Source organism: Saccostrea cucullata, unplaced genomic scaffold (genome assembly GCF_032062105.1).
Source record: "Saccostrea cucullata isolate Sc308-1 unplaced genomic scaffold, CSIRO_AGI_Scuc_v1 ctg1378, whole genome shotgun sequence".
Classification (NCBI taxonomy): domain Eukaryota; kingdom Metazoa; phylum Mollusca; class Bivalvia; order Ostreida; family Ostreidae; genus Saccostrea; species Saccostrea cuccullata.
The window spans coordinates 85,679-108,401 of record NW_026922879.1 but is presented as its reverse complement, the minus strand read 5'-3'; the positions used below and the strand labels follow the sequence as shown (position 1 = coordinate 108,401).

At 33.0% G+C, this 22,723-nt stretch overlaps 1 protein-coding gene across 1 annotated transcript; it reads left to right on the top strand.

Moving 5' to 3' along the window:
- The first annotated feature begins 4,929 nt into the window (after positions 1-4,929).
- LOC134262664 (putative ankyrin repeat protein RF_0381) lies at positions 4,930-21,231 on the top strand. Its single transcript, XM_062745039.1, has 6 exons — positions 4,930-4,992; positions 9,411-9,600; positions 10,171-10,281; positions 11,134-11,194; positions 14,796-14,944; positions 19,396-21,231. The coding sequence occupies exons 2-6, from the start codon at positions 9,411-9,413 to the stop codon at positions 20,796-20,798; spliced, it is 1,914 nt and encodes a 637-aa protein (XP_062601023.1). The 5' UTR covers positions 4,930-4,992; the 3' UTR covers positions 20,799-21,231.
- The last annotated feature ends 1,492 nt before the right edge of the window (positions 21,232-22,723 follow it).

Genomic DNA, 22,723 nt, shown 5'->3' with positions numbered 1-22,723 from the left:
TTAAGGAAAAACTACTGATTATAAATTAATAAGCCGGTGAAAAAAAATCGCTGATTTGATACTATAGTGTGTATTAAAAGATAATGGAAAGTTTACCGACAGACGACGAAAAGGTCACTGAAAGACGACGGAAAGGACACTGAAAGTTGACGGAAAGGTCACTGAAATATAACTGAAATGTGTACGCTGAATGGTGACTGAAAGGTACCTGAATTATGACTGAAAGGCAACTGAAAAGTCACGGCAATATACCTGCCATTCAGTGGCTGAATGTCAACTGAAAAGTCACTGAAAGCCGCCTTTCAGTTTTAACTGAAAGGTCTCGTTTCTTCTTGTGTCTATCAGTTATGCATAACTATCCAGCTATGAGAAAGCAGTAGATCAGGCAGGGAATAATAGCGTTCCTGCTTCTTAATAAGGAAGAGTTTTATTCATAACAAATCATTCTATAGTAAACTATATTTATCTATGATTTACTATAGTAAACTATAGTCAACAAAAGGTCCAAAGTTTCCAGTATAGTAAATCAAAGTTCCAAAGTTTTCATTATAGTGAATCAAAATTCCACAATGTATCTATAGTTAATCAAAGTTCCAAAGTTTTCACTAAGTAAATCAAAATTTTTAAGCTTTTACTTACGTAAATCAAAGATCCAAAGTGTTTTACTCAAGTGATTCAAAGTTCCAATGCTTTACAATATCTAAATTGATAGACAAACACGTAGCTACATGTAAGCGAAAACAAAACTTGTCAAACTTCACTTACAAAACTAAAAGAAAGTTGGCTTAATGCAATGAATTGTGGTGAACTAATCGGTATTACGTTTATAGATTTTAGTAAAGCATTTGATTTGGTGAAATATGATATTCTTCTAGAAAAATTAATCCATTACAAATTGACCAAAATGCTATGAAGTGGTTCAAATCATATCTTTACGATATGACCCAGTGTGTTAAATTTGTATCATGTGTCTCCTATATTCTATCTGTCACAGCAGGAGTGCCACAAGGGTATATTTTGGGTCCACTTTTATTTTTATTGTACATAAATGACCTTCCATTATATGTAAACAATTCAAATATTGATATGTTGTTGATGTAACTCTGCATACTAATAATGATACCGCAAGATGTTTAGAAAATACACTAAATTCAGATCTTTATGAGATTGAGAAATGGTGTGCTAAACATCAAATGGTTTTAAATGTAGATAAAACAAAACGTACGTTATAAATTAATGGGAACACAGCAAAGAAATTCAAAATTAGATAATCCAAATTTACAACTTTATGCCTCAAACAAAACAATTGAAATAGTTGAATCTTAAAAAAATTCTTGGTGTATATATTGATGATAAGTTGCAGTATGCAATTTATATTGATTCGGTTTGTAAAACGGTAAATTAATTACTCTTCTAAGGATTAAGAAACTTCTCACTCTACATACCAGAAAACTTTATTTCAATGCTTATAATTTACTATTAACTTTTGTTTGACTGTCTGGGGTAATGCCCCCAAACAGGATATGGACAGACTTTTTACTTTCTCATTCTTCTTCTAAACCATTGTTTGAGAAATTTGGATGGTTAACAGTTTATGTTCTAGCTGATCTATACAAATACATGTTTTTATACAAAATTTTCAGTGGAACAACTACCCAGTATCTTTGTATTTTAATTTCATTCTTCCAATTAGTATAACCTTCGATCTGAAAGTAATTATGATCTACTATTGCCGAAATCTCGTACAAACTTATTCAAGACCTCTTTTCAGTATTCAGTGTACATCTATGAAATAAACTTCCCCAACACATTAGACTCTCTCAATCCCATCGAACATTTAAGCGCAATGCAGAAAATTACATCATTAGCTGTCGCACAATTATTTGAGCATAATAAAATATTGTACAATGTATTTTGATTGTTAATTTTCTGTACATGGACACTTCATTCATAAACTTGTGATTGTAATTCCTTAAACCTATTACTATACATATATATATATATATATCAAAGATGAGCTTTTAATACCTTAGCTTGGAATGATACTGCGCAAATAGATAATATGGCGGAAGATAAAGTATTTTTAGATTACAGACTTAAAAAACACACAAACGCGTCCACCTATGAGTCACGTTTAAAAACGAAAGAAGATCAATAGACATTTAATCTCATTAAAAACATCTAAAATTGAACATGAAAAATACACTTGAAAATGAAATTAATTATTTCTTTTTTTTTTTTTTTTTTTTTTTTTGCTTTTTAATGCATGATTTTATTCACAAAAATAGTAAATGGAATGCACAACAGGCAGTCTTTTAGCCCTCTACCTGATGAGGGCTACTAAGCTCGCCTTTTTATATATATAGTGCAGTCTCCAGTACTTGTGAACATTGATCCCAACCACAGTCATGGACTACAGCCCCGGAGGCTTGGGAGGTTTAAGGACAGTATTGGACTTGATTGAGATTGTCGTATGGATGGAGCCCCGTGGGGATCCGGGTTAGAATAGATCCTCAGTACCCCTGCTTGTCGTACAAGGCGACTAAATGGGGCGGTCCTTCGGATGAGACCGTATAAACCGAGGCCCGTGTCACAGCAGGTGTGGCACGATAAAGATCCCTCCCTGCTCAAAGGCCGTAAGTGCCGAGCATAGGCCTGAATTTGCAGCCCTTCACCGGCAATGGTGACCTCTCCATATCAGTGAAATATTCTGGAGAGGGACGTTAAACAGTATATAATCAATCAATCAATCGTATGGATGGACAATACTAGTTATGATTGAAATGGAGTTCTAAATTGGTTTGAATTATTGAGAATTACACGTGTTGATATTTGATACAGCTGTTTAAACATCTTTTGATCATTTATATTTTTTTTATCATTGTAAATAACATTTTTTTTTGGTACGATCATTTGAGTGAGTGTGTGTGTGTGTGATTGTGTGATTTATTAGTTAATTGTATTTTCTTTATTTTTTTTTTGTAAAGAAATTCTTGTTTTCTTTGAAGAAATTCTTGTTTTCGATTTAAAAGGAAAGCCTTGCTCATTCCACGTTACAATTATATAGGTTTCTATTTTTTAATTTATAAACACTTGTCTCTTTATTAGATCTTACCCATAATAATACAAGGTATTAAACTCCAAATCCGTTGAGTACGCACCTGTACAAAGCTGCAGTCATTCACGTTTTAGGTCAAAATGCATACGAAACTTGTTTACTTACCATTTTCCCTAAAAATAATGCATCTACCCGTTTAGGACTATAATTGCATATTTATGGATACCTGAATAACTTCACCTCCTTATTAAACACAAGACATAACATTCAGTAGAGGAATAGAAGAGGTCATTTATTTACTAAAATAAATGACAGGATAATCAAACAAGACATATGTATATGTACATACAAATAAGACAAAGCAAAACATAATATGACAAATAACCAAACAAGTCATATGTTTAAGTAAACATCAAATAATACAAAGCAAAACATACTAAACATAGATCACAAACGATTATGCAATATTTATAAAAAATGTGATGTACATACAAATCTTACATAATATACTGAATATGATTGAAAAGATGGGGCACATCCGCCGCCGAATATACTAAAAATATTACCTAAAGGTCTTAAAAATGTAGGAGGTGGGGAGGGCGGTGGTTACTTATTTCTTAGGTTAATTTCTCCGTGACTTTATAAAAATGGCGACTGACGCTAGAAAAAACTGCGCATGCGCAGGTACACATACAATCGTTCTATTTAAAGAAAGGGAGCCAAATACAAAAATATTAAAAATCAGTACCCATAAATGTTTTATTATCATAAACCTGTTTTTTTTTTCAAATCTCCATGAAAAGCCTTCAAATTTTGCAAGCCGACGGAAAATTCATTTAACAGGACTACGTACTAGTCCTGGACAGGAATTTTATGTTAACAAATCGTTGGGTTTTAAAATTTAAAAAATCGCCTTTATCAAATATAACAGTTTATTATTTATTATTATTATTATTAATTGAAATATAACAGTTTATCATTCATTGAAAAATTGTCACGGCGCTAAAGGATATCAAAATGACATGAAAGAAGTGCTGCAAAGCTCTTTGTTTCCCTTCCATAACAAAGAGTGATTTTCAAAATATTCTTTAGCCTGTTCTCAGATAGAGAAGCGTTTATAAACCACTCTCAAAGAGATCAAAACTGAGTAAGTTTCCGTAATATGTTGCCGAAATCCATTTTTTAGAATGTTTTCAAGCTCACAAACTTAGCTGTGACGCCTCAACCGCTCAACTATATGATATCATGCGACCTATGACTGCATGACCGTAATCGGAAAATCAAAGAAAATGTAATAATTAAACGGAAAATACAATGTTTTGTCCATTAATATGGATTCATTTTACTCGTGAGACTTGTACCGAAAACATGAATGACTGCAGCTCTGTAGAGGTGGGTAAAATTCAGAGTTTAATACCTTGTATTATTATGGGTAAGATCTAATAAAGAGACAAGTGTTTATAAATTAAAAAACAGAAACCTATTTAATTTCATTTGCAGATTCAATTTTTTCAAAAACAAATATTATGTCGTTAGTTCTGTTTTTTTTCCCTAAGGAAAACTAATTCAAGAATAGATTTGTATCGATGACTGCACTATATATAAAAGGCGAACTTAGTAGCCCTCATCAGCCTCTTGCGCATTCCATTCACTGTTTTTGTGAATAAAATCATGCATTAAAAAGCACAACAAGAATAATTAATTTTATTTTCAAGTGTATTTTTCAAGTTCAATTTTAGATTTTTATAATGAGATTTAATGTCTCTTGATCTTCTTTCGTTTTCAACCGTGACTCATAGGTGGACGCGTTTGTGTGTTTTTTAAGTCTGCAATCTAAAAATACTTTATATTCCGCCATATTATCTATTTGCGCAATATCATTTCAAGCTAAGATATTAACAGCTCATTGGATAATTACTTGTATTCTGAGCAAGGTATGGATATCATCAAAACTGAATATATAATTAACTATTTTAACTACTACATTTATCAGAAAACATATATTCATCATTTTTTTAACTTTCGTTTTCCATTGCACGATGGTAAAATGATTTTGCTTCTAATCATTATATGACTTTGTAAATATATATGTATATTAAACTCAAATCGTCACTTTTCCTTTACGATATATCCTCAAAAGAGGACGAGACCGTTTCTTTTAAATGCCACTGTCATCTTAACTAAGAATGCCTTGTACAGAAAACCTTTTATCTATATAAGATGTCGGAAAAGTTTTCAGACAAGCAAACGGACAGATTCAGGTCATTTTCTGGAAATAAAAAAACGTGGTGTAGGTCAAAAGAGGAATAATCTTTTTTTTTTTTGTTAACTGCACGAGTCTGTAAATTCATTGCAAAGATTATGAAACAAAAGTACTTTTTAGCTTACATGAGCCGAAGGCTCAAGTGAGCTTTTCTGATCAAAATGTGTCCGTTGTCCATTGTTGTCGTTGTCGTCGTTAACTTTTCACATTTTCATCTTCTCCTTAAGAACCTAAGAACCACTGGGCCAATTTCAACCATACTCGCCACAAAGTATCATTAGATGAAGGGTATTTAAGTTTCTTCAAATAAAGGGCCACGCCCTCATCCAAGAGGAGATAATTATGAATTAGTGAAAAATTAATTGCATTAAAAAAAATCTTCTTCTCAAGAACCACCTGGCCAGGAAAGATTAAACTCACGTGGAAACATCCTCGGGTAGTGTAGATGCAAGTTTGTTCAAATTATGACCCCCCGGGGTAGGGTGGGGCCAGAATGGCCGATCAAAATTTTACATAGGATTGTATAGGAAAAAATCTTTAAAAATCTTCTTCTCTAGAACCACTGGGGCAGGAAAGATGAAACACATGTGTAATAATCCTCTGGTAGTGTAGATTCAAGTTTGTTTAAAGCATGACCCCCGGTGATAGGGTGGGGCCACACTGGCTGAAGTTTTTCATAGGAATATATCGGAAAAATGTTTAAAAATCTTCTTCTCAAGTAAAACCATGATTAGTGATATTTATATGGAAGCATCCTCAGGTACTGTAAATTCTAGTTTGTTGAAATCATGACCCCCAGGGATAGGGTGGGGCCACAACTGGGGATCCAAGTTTTACATTTACAAAAATATATTTAAAAAATATTCTTCTCAAGAATAGAAAATCCATGATTAGTGATAGTATTATTTGTATGGAAGCATTTTCAGGTAGTGTAATATTAAATTTATTCAAATCATAGCCCCCAAGGGTAGCGTGGGGTCACAAAGACGGATCAAAGTTTTACATAGAAAAATAAATGGGTAAATCCAAAGAACAGAAAAGCTATGTTTAGTAATATTGACTCCTAAGCATCCTCATGTTTTGAAAATTTAAAATTTGTTCAAATCATGGCCCTTTGGGGTGGGGAAGGAAACAATGGGGAATCAAATTCAAATTATTACAAAGTTATATATAGCATTGATTGATTGATTGTATATTGTTTAACGTCCCTCTCGAGAATTATTCACTCATATGAAGACGTCACCGTATGCCGTTGAAGGGCTTCAAATTTTGACCTTTACTCGGCACTCAGGGCCATTGAGCAGTGAGGGATCTTTATCGTGCCAACACCTACTGCTGACACGGGGCCTCGGTTTTAAGGTCTCATCCGAAGGACCCGCAACTTTCACTTCAAAGTGCCGAGCGCATGGCGAAGGAACAGTTGCTACCCATTTTTTATCGACTTAGGTCAGCCGCGGCCGAGATACGAACTCATGACCTCCCGTTCACGAAGCAAGCGCTCTACCGACTGAGCTACCGTGAACGGTAAGTTATATATAGGAAGAAAATGTTTTAAAAAATAAAATGTTTTTTAAAAAATCTTTTTTTCAAGAACAGCAGTCATATCTGTATTAATACGAAGACATTCTCAAGTAGTTTTAAAATTCAAGCCCCTCCCCATCCCCGTAAATTTTACAGTTCTGATCTGATTTGTGCTATTCCTAGCCGATATTTGCTCAGGTGCCTCTTGTTTTGATTTTATGGTTTGTTTTTATTCCAGTGATCTCTCATCAAAAAAACTGTAACAGAGACAAATATGAATTCAAATTCCACATACCATCCCTAATTCTGAATAAATAGATAAACGGTTATTTCCACGTTAATAGTGTTACATGTACAAACTAAGATGCATAATAAAATTCCATAGTCAGTGGTATATATCTATGTAATTTAATTTTGTTTGTATTTTAGTCTCTCCTTGGTTGATTTCCAAAAATTAACTCAAATTATTCTGTATAATCTGGTTTGTAATGAACACACCACCTTGATTTCCCCTCATTTCAAGTCCTCGGGATTCAATAAAATTTCCAGATTTTATACCTTTAACTTCAAACAGTAGCTCGATCTTACCTCATGTAAACAAACATTATGGCTGTTAGGTCTATGCATCAGTTATTACCTCCCTTGGCTTCCCATCATTTCCGCTACTACGGTTGTATTATTGATTGATTGATTGATTGTATACTGTTTAACGTCCCTCTCCAGAATATTTCACTGATATGGAGACGTCAACATTGCCGGTGAAGGGCTTCAAATTTAGGCCTATGCTCGGCACTTACGGCCTTTGAGCAGGGAGGGATTTTTATCGTGCCACATCTGCTGTGACAGGGGCCCTCAATTTAAACGGTCTCATCCGAAGGACCGCCCCATTTAGTCGCCTTTTACGACAACCAAGGGGGTACTGAGGACCTATTCCAACCCGGATCCCCACGGGGCCGGTTGTATTATTGAGCTGTAGTATTATTAAGCTGCAAATTTGAACTCATACACAGCAACAAAATTTTACATCCACAGATGTTTAATTATTTTAAAATTAAATTATAAGGAATAAATCTAATTCTTGGCAATCTAAATTTTGATAAATTAAAATTTGCGGTATTTTTGCTTATTTTAACCTTCATCTTGAAACAAATATGTTCTCTATAGCGGGTCTTGTATTTTGGTATTTTTCAAAGACACAAAAAATATAAAGGAGTGTGCATTTAGACACAAACAGTGCGATATAACTGTCTTGTGATAACATCTCGTTTAACAATTACAGTCAATTGATTCGTGAGCAGTGTTAAAGGTGCATAGACTCAGATTTGAACTAAATATTTTCTAAAGTTTTCTTTATAATATCACCACTTATATATTGCAATTTCATTTTACACGAAAATATATTGAAAATCTTATTTCATCTAAAAGTCATTGAAACTTCAAGTTTTTAGACGTGTTTGATTGACACATCCTTGTACTCTCACAAATTTTAATTATATACTTAATACGAAGGAAAAGTGGCAATCTTGTTGTGTATGAATGTAAAACATTAAAACAGTTTACTATAATCCAGAAAGTTCAGAGTAGAAATGTTCGAAAGCAAAACATACACACAGTGTATTGTCAGTCCGTGCATTTTTGGTGAGCAGATCACAATTGAACGAACCTGGTAAAACGTAAACATTACAATAACAGAACTCGTCCCCTGTTTATAAAAACTGTGTACGTTTCAAGGGTATGTTCAATTTGCTAAACTCTGTACACATCGATTAGCGCGGACTGAACATTCTTGTGAAGGGGTTTTGCTTTCAAACATTTCTACTGTGAATATAATTATCTTTCTGGATTAAAGTTTTAATATTCCTCATTAATATACAATACACAAGATAACCACTTTTCCTAAGAAATAAGAATAAAATTAAAATTTGTGAGTGTACAAGGTTGTGTCAATCAAAACCGCCCCAAAACTTGAAGTTTCAATAACTTTTAGATGAAATAAGATTTTTGATATACTAAAGTATTTTTGTGTGAAAACATATATAAATGGTGATATTATACAGAAAATATTTGCTTTAAATCTTTGTCTATGCACCTTTAACCCCCCTCCCCCCTCTTACGACTATATACATGTATATATGGTAGTGCGATCCTCAGCAGTTATTTGTTTTTTTCTCCTCATTCGATTTTCTAGGTTTTCTGTTTCCTTCAATATTATACCAGGGTATTGTTTTCTGTCTAAAAAGCTTATGTTATCGTTAAATGACACCACAGATTACAGAAATTACTTTATTGGTTCTATATCAGATGATAATAATATAATTTTACAAAGTTATTTCTACCAATTTATAACCTCATATTTTTCAAATCGTCATGTGTTTTTTATTAAAAGATTATAATTAAAACACCAATTAATAATTTTAATGACAACAATACCTAGTGAAGATAGACTGCAACGCTTAACAAACGCTAGACTGTCATTTAGATTTTTTATGAAGAAAACAGTTTGCAGTTACTTTAAATGATCAGCAATACATTATAGTCTGACTGTATAATTACATTACATTTTTTCAGATGTCATCCATGTTCAATAAGACAAGAGCTGTCAGTTGTCCACGAAGCTGGGATGGATATTTGGAAGCTGCCTCCAAACTTTGTCCTCAGATTGACGGCGAGTATAATTATATTTGTGTCCCAAACCAAAACAAAACAGAGCTTGTTCAATTCTGTTTCAGAAGTGGAAGGTTTCCTGCTTGGCAGTTAGGTACGTGTTATTTGGTTTAAATATTCTCAATCGAATGTTGCTACTGTTTAATTGCTCAGTGTATTTTTGTGTTTCTTAAATCTGAATGGGATTCGTAAAAGGATTTACCCGCCATATTCGATGTTCAATCGCTCATTTATTCCCAGTGCAGTGTAAACAGTCGTCACGTAGCGAGAAAAATTACTGTATACTTCTATAATGCAGAAAAGTAGGATACCAAAGAAACTAACAGTTAACATTTGCATAAGACATGCAGTATACAAACAAATGCACGCAACTACAATAAAATGTAAACAAAATAAATGTATAAGATAACCAGCAAGAACACCAATATACATGACAATAAAGCAGTGAGGTTAACAAATTTGAGCGATATACGCTGGTGCTTAAATCATATTACCAAAACTGGCGTAAATTCATTTACTTGTCGTGTTTAGCTTTAAGTACCAAGAATTTTGAAAACACTTGGTAAATGCTATATTGAAACATTTTCCCTAATATATATTTTATAAAGATCTACTCGCATGAACGCATGAAATGTTTTGTTGTAATAAATTATCTTTTCCTAAGCCGAGCATTGTCCATACCTTCACAATACTGGTCACATGAATGCTGAGAATTGCACAAGATTTTCATATGGATGCCCGAGAAAACATTACATGACTAAAGAGATTTATAAATGTAAGTTCATTTTTATGGTAAATAGTAGATAGACTTTTATTAATTTTTTTTGTCTACAGTTATTAAAATTACCCAAAGGATTTTTTTTATATTGACATGGTTTTCAACTTCTTTGTTCGAACGTTGTTTTCGAAACTAAAACGTACAAAATGGAATTTTGTAAAAATAAAGGTGTCAGTCTAAAAGAGTAAGTGGTAAACGAAATATCTTTTAAAAGATATAGTTTATTAATTTATGTATTTTAGGAGGTCTATGACTTGAAAGGTCGGACATAAAAATTTATCATGGCTTTTTAGCTCAAAATATTGCGATTTCAAATTTGCATTTGGTATCATTAATTCAATAACAATAACCAAATGCAGAGTAATTTGTGTCAGTGTATCAAAACATTTTTGTTTGGATTGGTAAGTGCAAGAAACCATATTGATTGATTGATTGTATATTGTTTAAGTCCCTCTGGAGAATTTTCACTCATATGGAGACGCCACCGCTTTCCGGTGGTGAGCTGCAAATTTTGTCCAATGCTTGGCACTTAGGGTCATTGATCAGGGAGGGATCTTTATTGTGCCAGCACCTACTGCGACACGGGACCTCGGTTTATACGGTTCCATCCGAAGAACCCGTCTCCATGTCCCACAATGGGATTTGAATCAGCTACTTACTTCGCGACTCCATTGATATCATTGATATACATGACTTTGAAAACAGTAAAAAAAGAAATGATCAACCCGTCATACACTTGTTCTAATGGGATGTATCATTCCAAATATAGAATTTAAATATGACACGATCTTATAAGAAAAGAAATTGAACAAATACAATTTATATTTTGTTAAACTGTTCTTTTTCCAGATCAAGCGTGTTTAGATATAGATCCAGAAAGAGGATGTTACGTTGCAGATTCAAATTGCAGGTAATTAATATTTAAAGAGTTATTTCTTCAGAGTCACCATAATAAGGTTTAAACCGCTTTTTTTTTTTCGATTCCATTAATTTAAATTGTTTATCATGATGTATTAAAAAAGGGATTTTCAATGCAATTTTTTCTATAATACTGCTAGCTTTTTTATTTTAAAGGAATCTTCAATGACCCTGACCATTAAATTCATAATTATTAAATGTAAGTTTAAGGTTATGACAGTAAAGAACACCTGCTTTGCAGATATACTCATGTATTCCATGAGACCCTTTAAAGCTTCATGGTTAATACATGTCTACAAAGATATTGGGCATTACCATATGCATCTTCACTGAAATAATGTTACTTTTTATACCCCCGCTCCGAATGAGAGGGAGGTATACTGTTTTACCCTTGTGTGTCTGTGTGTCCGTCTGTCTGTCTAGTTATCTGTCCGTAACAAATTTTCGTCGCACTTTTCTCAGCACCTTCTCATCGCAGATACTTGAAATTTTAACACAATCTTCTCTGAGGCATTCCATATGGTGGGATACATTTTTGGTCAAATCAGATGTCAACTTCCTGTTTGTCTATGCGTCTGTCTGTTTCATTCATAACACAAATTTTCGTTCCAGTTTTCTTGGCAACTACTCATTGCAGATGCTTGAAAGTTTGATGCACTCTTTGTTGAGGCATGCCATATGACGGGATTACTTCTGATATAAATCTGATGACATTTTCATACTTTTCAGTGCATCTGTCCGTAATTGAACTTGTGTACATATTACCATGATAGTATTTATTCACATCAGAGCGAGGGTATTCCTAGTGAGCATTGGCTCACAGATTTCTTGTTAATTATATTCACATTGTACGAAATGGTGATGTTGAAAAGAATATCAGCAATGTTCCTGATTTTGGTTATGTAAAGATTCGACTGCTCGTCTTCATTGTGATCATATCCCATACAATTTTAAGTTCACCTGAGTCACTCAGGTGACCTATTGCTTTCCGTTTTCGTCCGTCGTCGTGCGTCGTGTGTTGTGTGTCGTGCGTCATGTATTAACATTTGAACATTTTAGCTTCTTCTCTGAAACTACGGAACCAATTTCAACCAAATTTGGTATACAGCATCTATGGGTGAGGGGGAACAGAAGTTGTGAATTTTATGCTCCCCGCCTCCCTGGAGCCTGAGGGGTGGGGCCAAAACCACTAAAATTAATGAAATCTTCAAAAATCTTCTTCTTCTTCACTCCTGGATACCCAGCAGGCTAACTGTAGCATGAATTTAATGAGCATTGAGTCCTCTACCATATTTGTAAAATTCATGGCCCCATGGTCAGGGGTTCTAGTGCTAGGGCAGGGCTCTATTGATTTAATATATAGTGAAAATGCATTATTTCTTTGAAAATCTTCTTCTCTGCTCCTGGCTATCAGATAAACTAACTAAGTACATAGTTATGATGAGCAAGAGCGCCTCTTCAAAAATTGTGAATTTTATGGCTCCAGGGTCAGGGGTTCTGGTTTTAGTGCGGGACTATATTGATCATATAGTGAAATGCATTGAAAACCTTCTTCTCAGCTTCTGGATATTGAATAAACTAACTTACTATAAAGTTATGATAAGCAAGAGTGTCTCTTCCAAAAATTGTGAATTTCATGGCCCCAGGGTTCTGGTGTTAGGGTGGGGCTATATTGATTATACTGAAAATGCATTAATTCTTTGAAAAATCTTCTTCTCTGCTTCTGGATATTGAATAAACTAGCTAAGTACATACATGTAGTAATTATGAGCAAGAGTGCCTCATCCAAAATTGTGAATTTTATGACCCCAGGGTCAGGGGTTCTAGTGCTAGGGCAGGGCTGTATAATGATTATATATTGAAAATGCATTAATTCTTTGAAAATCTTCTTCACTGCCCCTGTGTATTAAATAAACTAACTAAGTAGATAGTTATGATGAGCAAGAGTGCCTCTTCCAATTAAAATTGTGAATTTTATGGCCCCAGGGTCAGGGTTCTTGTGTTAGGGTGGGGCTCTATTGTTTATTGATAGTGAAAATACATTGTTTGAAAATCTTCTTCTCTGCTTCTAGGTATTAATAATACTAACAAAGTACATAGTAATGATGAGCAGGAGTGCCTCTTTCAAAATTGTGAATTTAATGGCCCCAGGGTCAGGGGTTCTGGTTTTAGGGCAGGGCTCTATTGATTATATAGTGAAAATGCATTAATTCTTTGAAAAATCTTCTTCTCTGCTCCTTGGTATCAAATAAACTAACTTCGTATTTAGTTATAATTTGCAAGAGTGCCTCTTCTAAATTTGTGAATTTCATGGCCCCTGTTTCAGGGGTTTTGCCATTTGGTGTAAAGGGGGTGGGCTCTTTTGATTATATATTGAAAATGCATTAATTCTTTGAACATCTTTCCTTTGCTCCTGAGTATTATGCAAATGAACCAAGTACATGTATATTTATTGATGATGAAAAAAGTTGCATATAGCAAAATGGTTAATTTTATATCCCTGGGTCAGGGGTATCAGGGAGGGGGGGGGGGCATAGTCTGAAAATAAAGTTATGCTTTGCAATCTGCTTTTTAGTATTAATAAACCATTTTATGATACATTTCCAAAATTTTGAATTATGTGGCTCTAGGGTCAGTGGTTCATTTGGGATGGGGTGCACAACTCCTTATAAATTGGAAGTGCATTTTCTCTCTGTTACTCTGATCTACCTCTGCGTATTAAGTAAATAGAGTAAGCATGCTAAGTTTATAATTATGATAAGCAATGGTGCCTATTTCAAAATTGTGAATTTCATGGCCTCTAGTTTCAAACACCAACCAAAATCAATTGTTGGAAAGTTGTTACACGATACTCAGGTGACCTACAGTGTATGAGGCCCGTGGGCCCTCTTGTAGATTTTACGCATATTGCGTTATAATTTCAGAGCAAACATTAAAATGCCACACAAACGACGTTTGCCTGAAAAAAGTTCCAGGCTTATCTTAAAACGAGATGTCATGAAAGGTTTACTTTCTGTAATTCCCAGACACCTTCTTATCGTTAAATAAAGATAAATGAACAATCATAAATATTGTTCAATTCAACAAAATAAATATGAAAGGTAATTTACAACTTGTATATTCGATACTAGATTAGAACTCACTCACAGGATTCAATTCTATTTTACTTTGCTAGGACCAAAATGAAAGTGTTAAATAGTGATGGTAGGAGGTAATATAATTTGTCTTTGTAATTGAATTGATACATTTCATAGATAGATTCATCATTTATCAGTCTATTTGTCTGTACATTAACATTCATTTGAGTATATGTATTGGAAATTTAGAGAAAGCTAAATGCATGGAAAGAATGTTAAAACCATGCAAAAAGGAAACAATGAGAGTAAAAAAGAACTTCAGGGTGATTTGTTTACCTGATCAATGAAGAGGACATACTATGGTTGTAATCGGATGAAAGTAGATGTTCATTCCTCCATTGCACCTGATCTCACCTTTGATATTTTCAGGGGTTTACGTTTGCTTGTAATGTTTATTATAACTGTTGATTAAATCAAGTTTTGTCTTCATCGTGTTTATTTAATTGATATTTGCAGCAAGTCACTGACCTCAGCAATGACTCCAGCTAGTACATCCCCAGCAGCAGGGAATGGAGTAACAATAGCCCTGTCCGTTGTTTTTGGTGTGATATTTTGTCTGCTTATCTCAGTACTGCTATCATTCATCTATATGAAGAAAAGAAGAAGTAAGTTTAAATACATATAAAGATTCCTCAATCGCATTTCAAGTTACTATCACAGTCAAGTTCAAAAATGAAATTGACATTTAATTTATTTAAGGTATCATATTTTATATGAAATCGGGAAGCACTTTTTCCTTTATGCTTCATTTCCTCAATATCTCCGACAAGTGCGAGGTTTTGCTCTTGTTATGAAGGTCTGTAACAAAGGTTTATCATGATATATCATGTTAAATATGGCTGAAATATAAATGCATTTGTCCTTATGCACTACGCATTGAGATAACGTTAGGGGGACGTTAATACGTTATATTAACGTTATTTGTGTTTATTGCTGATGCTTTTCTAAAAATTGAATTTTATACTTTTTTGAAATCTTCAATGATATTTTTAATCATTGCAGCATTTTTTAAAAATAAAAATGTCCTACCAAAGGAATTTACAAAATTTTGATTACAGTTCATTTGATTGTACCTTGAATCAGCACATGTTTTATAAGATATTGAAAAAAGTAATTTGAATTCAAACACAACTATGCACAAGCTCCCTCTCTATTGAAATATGAAATAAAATCAATCATTTGCCGCACAAATTTTGAGAAATCTAAATTTTTCTTTTTTATATTTCAAGTTCAGATAACTCTTTAAATTTTTTTTTTCATGTGCAAAATGACCACATCTTCACTTGTTATTAGTCTTGTAAAATTTGTTTTATTTTACTGTTATCGTTATCTAGCAAACGTTTTAACTAGTTTAACATTATTTTAAATTGTTCAAAATCCCTTCATTATATATTGAATACATTAAATACAAGTTTAAGAATGCACCAATACACTAGACTAAACTACTGACGCAAAACTTAAGACAATCATTGTCTTACTTTTAAAACCTGTTTATGATGTAATTGATATAAAAATATGTTACTTTAATTAAAAATAAATAAGGCATATTAATGTCAAACCTTATAAAAAACTACAATGTTTACTGAAGTGAGACCAATTAAAAGAAGAAAATCAAAATCGTGTCTTTTCCATTTTTTATGAAAAAAATATCATTTTTTCTTTGTATTTGTGTCCTTTCAATTTGTACTAAATAAAAATTGGAAAAAAATAAAACCGTATGCGGCGTTTGACACTAGAAGAGCGAGCTAATACAGACAGTATGGCGTCTGCAGGGTGTTCCTTTAGAGAAATCTGTAAAAAATGAAAACAATAAAAAGCTGATAAATTCCACTCATGAAAAATTGTTGCAAATAGAATAACAAATAAATAAAAATGTTATCTATAGATAGCCACGTCATTAAATTAACAGGATATATACATGAAGTTGAACAGTGTTCAACAAAACTGGCCCAACCGGAAGTTTAGTGGATTAGGTATGGAAACTAAGTCACCGGATTATTACTAGGCGAAATTCAATGACTGTTTGTTGTTTGATTTATAACTGGGGGACTACTTCTGTGGCGACCTCACAGACCACTTTTAGTGATCAAGAATTTCATATCTGGACCAAAATGGTGCGCAGATCAAAACTGAAAATTGCTTTTCGGACAAGGAGGTCATTCAAGGGTCTTTTCATGATACTAAATCATTTGTCAATCCCACTATTTTAGAAATTATGGCCTATTAAATACACTAGTACCAATACGGCAATTCACAAATAAGAATTAACAAGTGGTAAGTGCAATTTTGTCTAGTGTATATTAGCATTTTTTCTTTCCAAATCTATACCAGCACATCACAAATTTATAACAATGCGAAAAAATATTTTTTTTTTTGCTAGTTTTTTTTTTATCATACCCTTTGTTCTGAATTTGTTGATATGCGTTTATAATTTAATGATTTATTTTAATGCCACTTTTCATATTTTTATCTGAATGCTCGATACTGATTGATTTTGAATTTTGAATATTTTTATGACATGACATGCATTGGTTTACAGTCACACTGGCTTTTATTGTGTTTGTCACTCGTGAAATTGGTTAAATCAAGGATTTTTTTTAGAAGAATATTTTGGATAAGTATTCATATAAAGTGACTCAAAATTGCAGAAAAACTAAGGGGTCACTGTTCATCTTACTGATCTACGGTACAATGAAGTTGAACTTTTGCACTTAAATTTTAACTCTTTGTTTAATTACTTTTATCTTTTTCATTTTAATCAAAAGTAACCATGTCAATAAAAATGAATTTATTTTACGTAAAATAATTTGAATGAAATTTATCATTGAATTTAACAAATCTTGCAAATTAATGCGCGTAAATTATTTTGTGACCCTTTTGCACTAAAAAAGTAACATGTTTGGGGTATCAAAAATTTACATAGACATTAAAACTTTTTCTTAAATCAAGCTTTTTACCGCTTTAGTGCTGATCAGGGAAATATTGGTCAAAATATGTGATTTTCAGGCGAAAATGGTGTAAATTTTATATGGACTTTTTTTTACATACCCCCGGGATCTTCATTTTTGGCAATGTTTGTTGAAGGGATGTGTTAAACTTATTCTAAAATATAAACTAATGCCTATATTAAATATTCCTAGCAATATCATAATCGAAATATTCTCCGAGTAAGAGTATGTGAGGATAAAGTTCCAAGATATTAAATTTAATAAATGATCACATTTGCAGAATTATCTGCTAAATGTCCTTCAACCATGAGAAATAGTTGTCCCTTATAAGTCATCCTTCTTTGTAGCCTTTGAGCAGTTTTTTCGTTGAATATTATAACATTTACATTGTTGAAATTAAATATGTTATATAAATTGAGTTTTGATAAATAGTTTCGAAGTAAGAGGTTCTGCGTGAGCTTTCCCCAAAAGCCGACAAATGACATACCTATATGTTATAACAGATGTTTCGGATCGAGGATTTAACAAATGGTCACTAAATAGCGATTTATTCGTATTTTTTAAGGGTACATATGTACATTTAAGCTCGACTTCTGTTAAAAAGCATTATATTTTAGCAGGTATATTTGTACTCCACACATCAGTGAAAAAGAACAGACAACCTTCTTGTGTTACTTTTGCTCTCTTGCATTTCTATTTGCGTTTTCCATGTTTTATTCAACCTCTTTTAAACGCACAAATTTTACAGATGTTTCATTTTTACTAAATTGAATGAAGATGTTTGACTTACGAACGTGCATGGATGTTTTACTATCTGTTATTAAATGCATCCGGAAGTTCAACAAATGACATTGAACGAAAGGAATCTGAATTAGTTCCTTTTTATTCAAATGGAGATACGTAGTGTTACATGTATACGATACACGATTTCATATACCGCTTATTTCAATAAATTATTTAAAAGTGACTGAAGGGGGGGATGTCATGATTTGAACAAACTTGAAATACACCATCTGAGGATAATTTCATATAAATATGACCAACCTTTGCTCTAGATCTGTTGTTCTTGAGAAAAATAATTTTCCTGTATATTCCTATCTAAAAGTTTAATTATCCATTGTGGTTCCACCTTAGCTTTGGAAGTCATTATATGAACAAATCTGACAATGATTCGACCATATGAGTTTCATCTTTTCTGGCCAACTGGTTCTTGAAATTTTTCAATGATGCCATAAATTTTTCACTATTATTTAATTTTCTACCTTTGGAGGAGAGCATGACCCTTCATTTAAACAAATCAGAATCTCCTTAAGGACAGATGATACAAACAAAAAAATGATTGCCTGGATTGGTATATATTTTTTGGTCTTATTTCATTGAAAATGATGTAAAAAAACAAATTTCTAGAATATAAAGAAATTGTAAACCTTCTATGATGTTCAAAAGTCCACCTCTCTGAAACCATCCTTATTAATCTATGCAAATATTTTTCACTTCAAATCCCATTTTTGTGAGAATTTGAATAGAAATTGAAAATACGCGGTTAAGCTTATTCAATTTACTCATTGAAACATGACTCAAGTTGTTATTTTCAAAGCCAAGAATACTCTGTGTCAAGTTTAGTAGAAATTGGTCCGGTAATTCTGGAGAAAAAGATGAAATTGTGTAAAGTTAAGCACAACGACAACGCCAACGACGGTGACAGTCAACGAACAAATTTCGATCAGAAAAGCACACTTGAGCTTTCGGCTCAGGTGAGCTAAACACTTATGTATACAAAAAAGCAGAATGCTTAGTGAGGAATGAATTTTATATGGCGAAGGTTTCAAGAGTGCTGAAATTCAATTACACAAAAAACTACCATATTGGTTGTTATACATATTTTTCTGTACATATTATAAAACCCCTTTTTTTTAGTTTATTGTAATATATATATATATATATATATATATATATATATATATATATATATATATATATATATATATATATATATATATATATATATATATATACACACACCAATTTTTAGGATAAATCGCCAAATTGTAAATTGTTGAATATTCTCCTCATACGGTACGCATGTTTTAATGAAATCTTTGTTTTAGAATACAGGAAGGAAAAACACAAAGACATCAACTCCCATCCAGCAAAAAAATATAAAAGAACGGAAAACGAATATGTAAAACTCCTAGGAAATTTGGCAGAAAACGAAAGAGAAACGGTTAACGAACCAAATGTGTCGTTACATGAATTAGGTTACATTTCAGAAAAACCAAACGCCAAAATTATGGATTTCAAAGATAAAAGAAATACAAAAGCACATGCTCTTTATTCTGCCTGTGAGAATGGAAATACAGATTTGTGTCGATACCTCCTCAATCACTATCCAGACATGCTTAATCAGGTAGATGATGATGGATGGAATGCCGTATTATATGCTACACAAGGAGGAAACGTTGAAATTCTAGAACTTCTGGCACAAAAAGGCGTCGACATGACATATAAAAATAGGAATGGCAGTAATATTCTTCATATTGCTTGTGTCAATTCTCGATTAGAAATGTGCAAACATATATTCTATCATTATCCAGACATGCTTAATCAGGTAGATGATAATGGATGGAATGTCGCATTCTATGCCGCACAAGGAGGAAATGTTGAAATTCTAGAACTTCTGGCACAAAAAGGCGTGGACATGACATATAAAAATAAATATGGCGGAAATATTCTTCACATTGCTTGTCTTAATTCTAAATTAGAAATGTGCCAATATATCATCCAACATTATCCAGACATGCTTAATCAGGTAGATGATTATGTATGGAATGTCGCATTCCATGCCGCACGAGGAGGAAATGTTGAAATTCTAGAACTTCTGGCACAAAAAGGCGTGGACATGACATATAAAAATAATGATGGCGGAAATATTCTTCACATTGCTTGTCTTAATTCTAAATTAGAAATGTGCCAACATATCATCCAACATTATCCAGATATGCTTAATCAGGTAGATGATGACGGATGGAATGTCGCATTATATGCCGCACAAGGAGGAAATGTTGAAATTTTAAAACTTCTGGCAGAAAAAGGCGTCGACATGAAACATAAAAACAAGGTTGGCTGTAGTTTTCTTCATATTGCTTGTATGAACTCTAAATTAGAAATGTGCCAATATATCATCCAACATTATCCAGATATGCTAAATCAGGTAGATGATAATGGATGGAATTTCGCATTCTATGCCGCACAAGAAGGAAATGTTGAAATTTTAAAACTTCTGGCAGAAAAAGGCGTCGACATGAAACATAAAAACGAGGTTGGCTGTAGTGTTCTTCATATTGCTTGTATGAACTCTAAATTAGAAATGTGCCAATATATCATCCAACATTATCCAGATATGCTAAATCAGGAAGATTATAATGGAGAGAATGCTGCATTTTATGCTGCAAAAGGAGGAAATGTTGAAATTTTAAAACTTCTGGCAGAAAAAGGCGTCGGTCTAGCATAGAAAAAAAGCTAAGCGGTTTTATTCTTCACACTCTTGTTAGAATTCTTAGTTTTTGTGCCATACTAGTATTCACCATTATCCTGATGTACCGGTATCTAAGCAAGTACACAATGCAGGAAGTAATTCCGCTTTTTAAATTTGCCTCCTAGGTAGGCGAAGTTAAATCGAAATTTTAGAACTTCTGGCATAAAAGGCGTCAACTTGTCATGTCTTAGCGCAAAATACAGCATTAAACATGTATGGTGAGTTTGAAGCGAGGCACAAGATGCTGGGAGTACACATATTACAAGATCAGAACAGAAGCAATGTGGTGATTTTGATATTGAGGATGATTGTTTGACCTCTCGGCCCAAAGCCTCTTCAAATTTTGGAAAACACCATGATGAATGCGTTAAATAAAGTGGTTTTAACGTTTGAGTTTATTGACTTCCAACACTACATGTACACTGAATTAGGTACTTTGAAAAACCGTTTATTTTTCCATTTCTCATGTTATATAGCTCAACGGACTTTTTAAACAAACACGGATTTTCGCTCATATTAAGATCACATTTTTCCTGCAATAAAACTTAAAATTATCGAGCTTCAGTACGAAACATAACCTTTATATTATTTAATATTTCATGTTAAAGGTGCATATTCTCTAAAATCATTATCTTAAATTTTGAAACTCCATGTTTTAAAAGGGAATTTGTTTATAAATTGTATAATGTTACAGGTGTATTCTTTTACCATAGGTATTTACAAATTAATTAATCGAGGTTCCTTTGGTACTATTTAGTTGAAATGTTCAAATTGACTTCCTACAGATGAGCATTTTTTGTGCTTACTTTGCACATATTTCATACTTGTCTTGGTTTTCTCGAAATGCAGCGCCTAAAATGACAAAACTGCATATAAAGAAATCATGTCAATTGATAGGATTGAAAAGTATTGTTTATCTTTCAACATAGTAAATTTTTACTATTAAAAAGAAAATTCTAAATAACATATAGGGTCTGAAACTTTGATTTTTTGCGTTGGAAGGTATTTTTCGTGATGCTAGATTTCAGAAAATTAACCTGAAAAAATCTTTTTAATATGGAAAGCAGTCGAACAAATGAAAAGTGCTTCTATCATCTTGCGCCTTAAAGTCTACACTAATTACTCCTACAAATTTATACACGCCAAACAATTTTCTACTGAAGAAAAAATACAATCAATTAATTTTAGTGAATTAATTTCTTAATGCACCCATAAAAAATTCTAGCCATAAAATTAACCTATAATATACATTTAAACCTTAGGTTTCTCTAAATTTTTTTTGTTTGACCGGTACGTATTTCGAAAATATCCTCTTACATCTATGATCCCGTGGGGATCCGGGTTAGAATAGGTCCTCAGTACCCCCTTGCTTGTCGTAAAAGGCGACTAGACCGTTTAAACCGAGGCCCCGTGTCACAGCAGGTGTGGCACGATAAAGATCCCTCCCTGCTCAAAGGCCCTAAGTGCCGAGCATAGGCCTAAATTTTGCAGCCCTTCACCGGCAATGGTGACGTCTCCATATCAGTGAAATATTCTGGAGAGGGACGTTAAACAGTATACAATCAATCAATCAATCTTACATCTATGTCCCTTTTTTATACTTTGTAAAAAGATCTTTGCTTGTTTTAATGCAAAACCATTTGCCTCTTTGTGAGCATTTACAGGTGGATGTGAAAGTATGATTGAGTGTGAAAGTGTTTATTATATAGGATCTTTTGCTTTAAATTGTTGACAAAATTAATGATAACTCTGTGACGATTGCAACGGTGAATTTTCGAGGACTAGCAACACCTCATAAGCGACGAGATGTCCTTTATTGTCATAAGAAAATTGGTTTTTCGATGATATCGATCCTGTGTTTCCAGGATACACATTTTCATGATGATTTGGAACCATACATA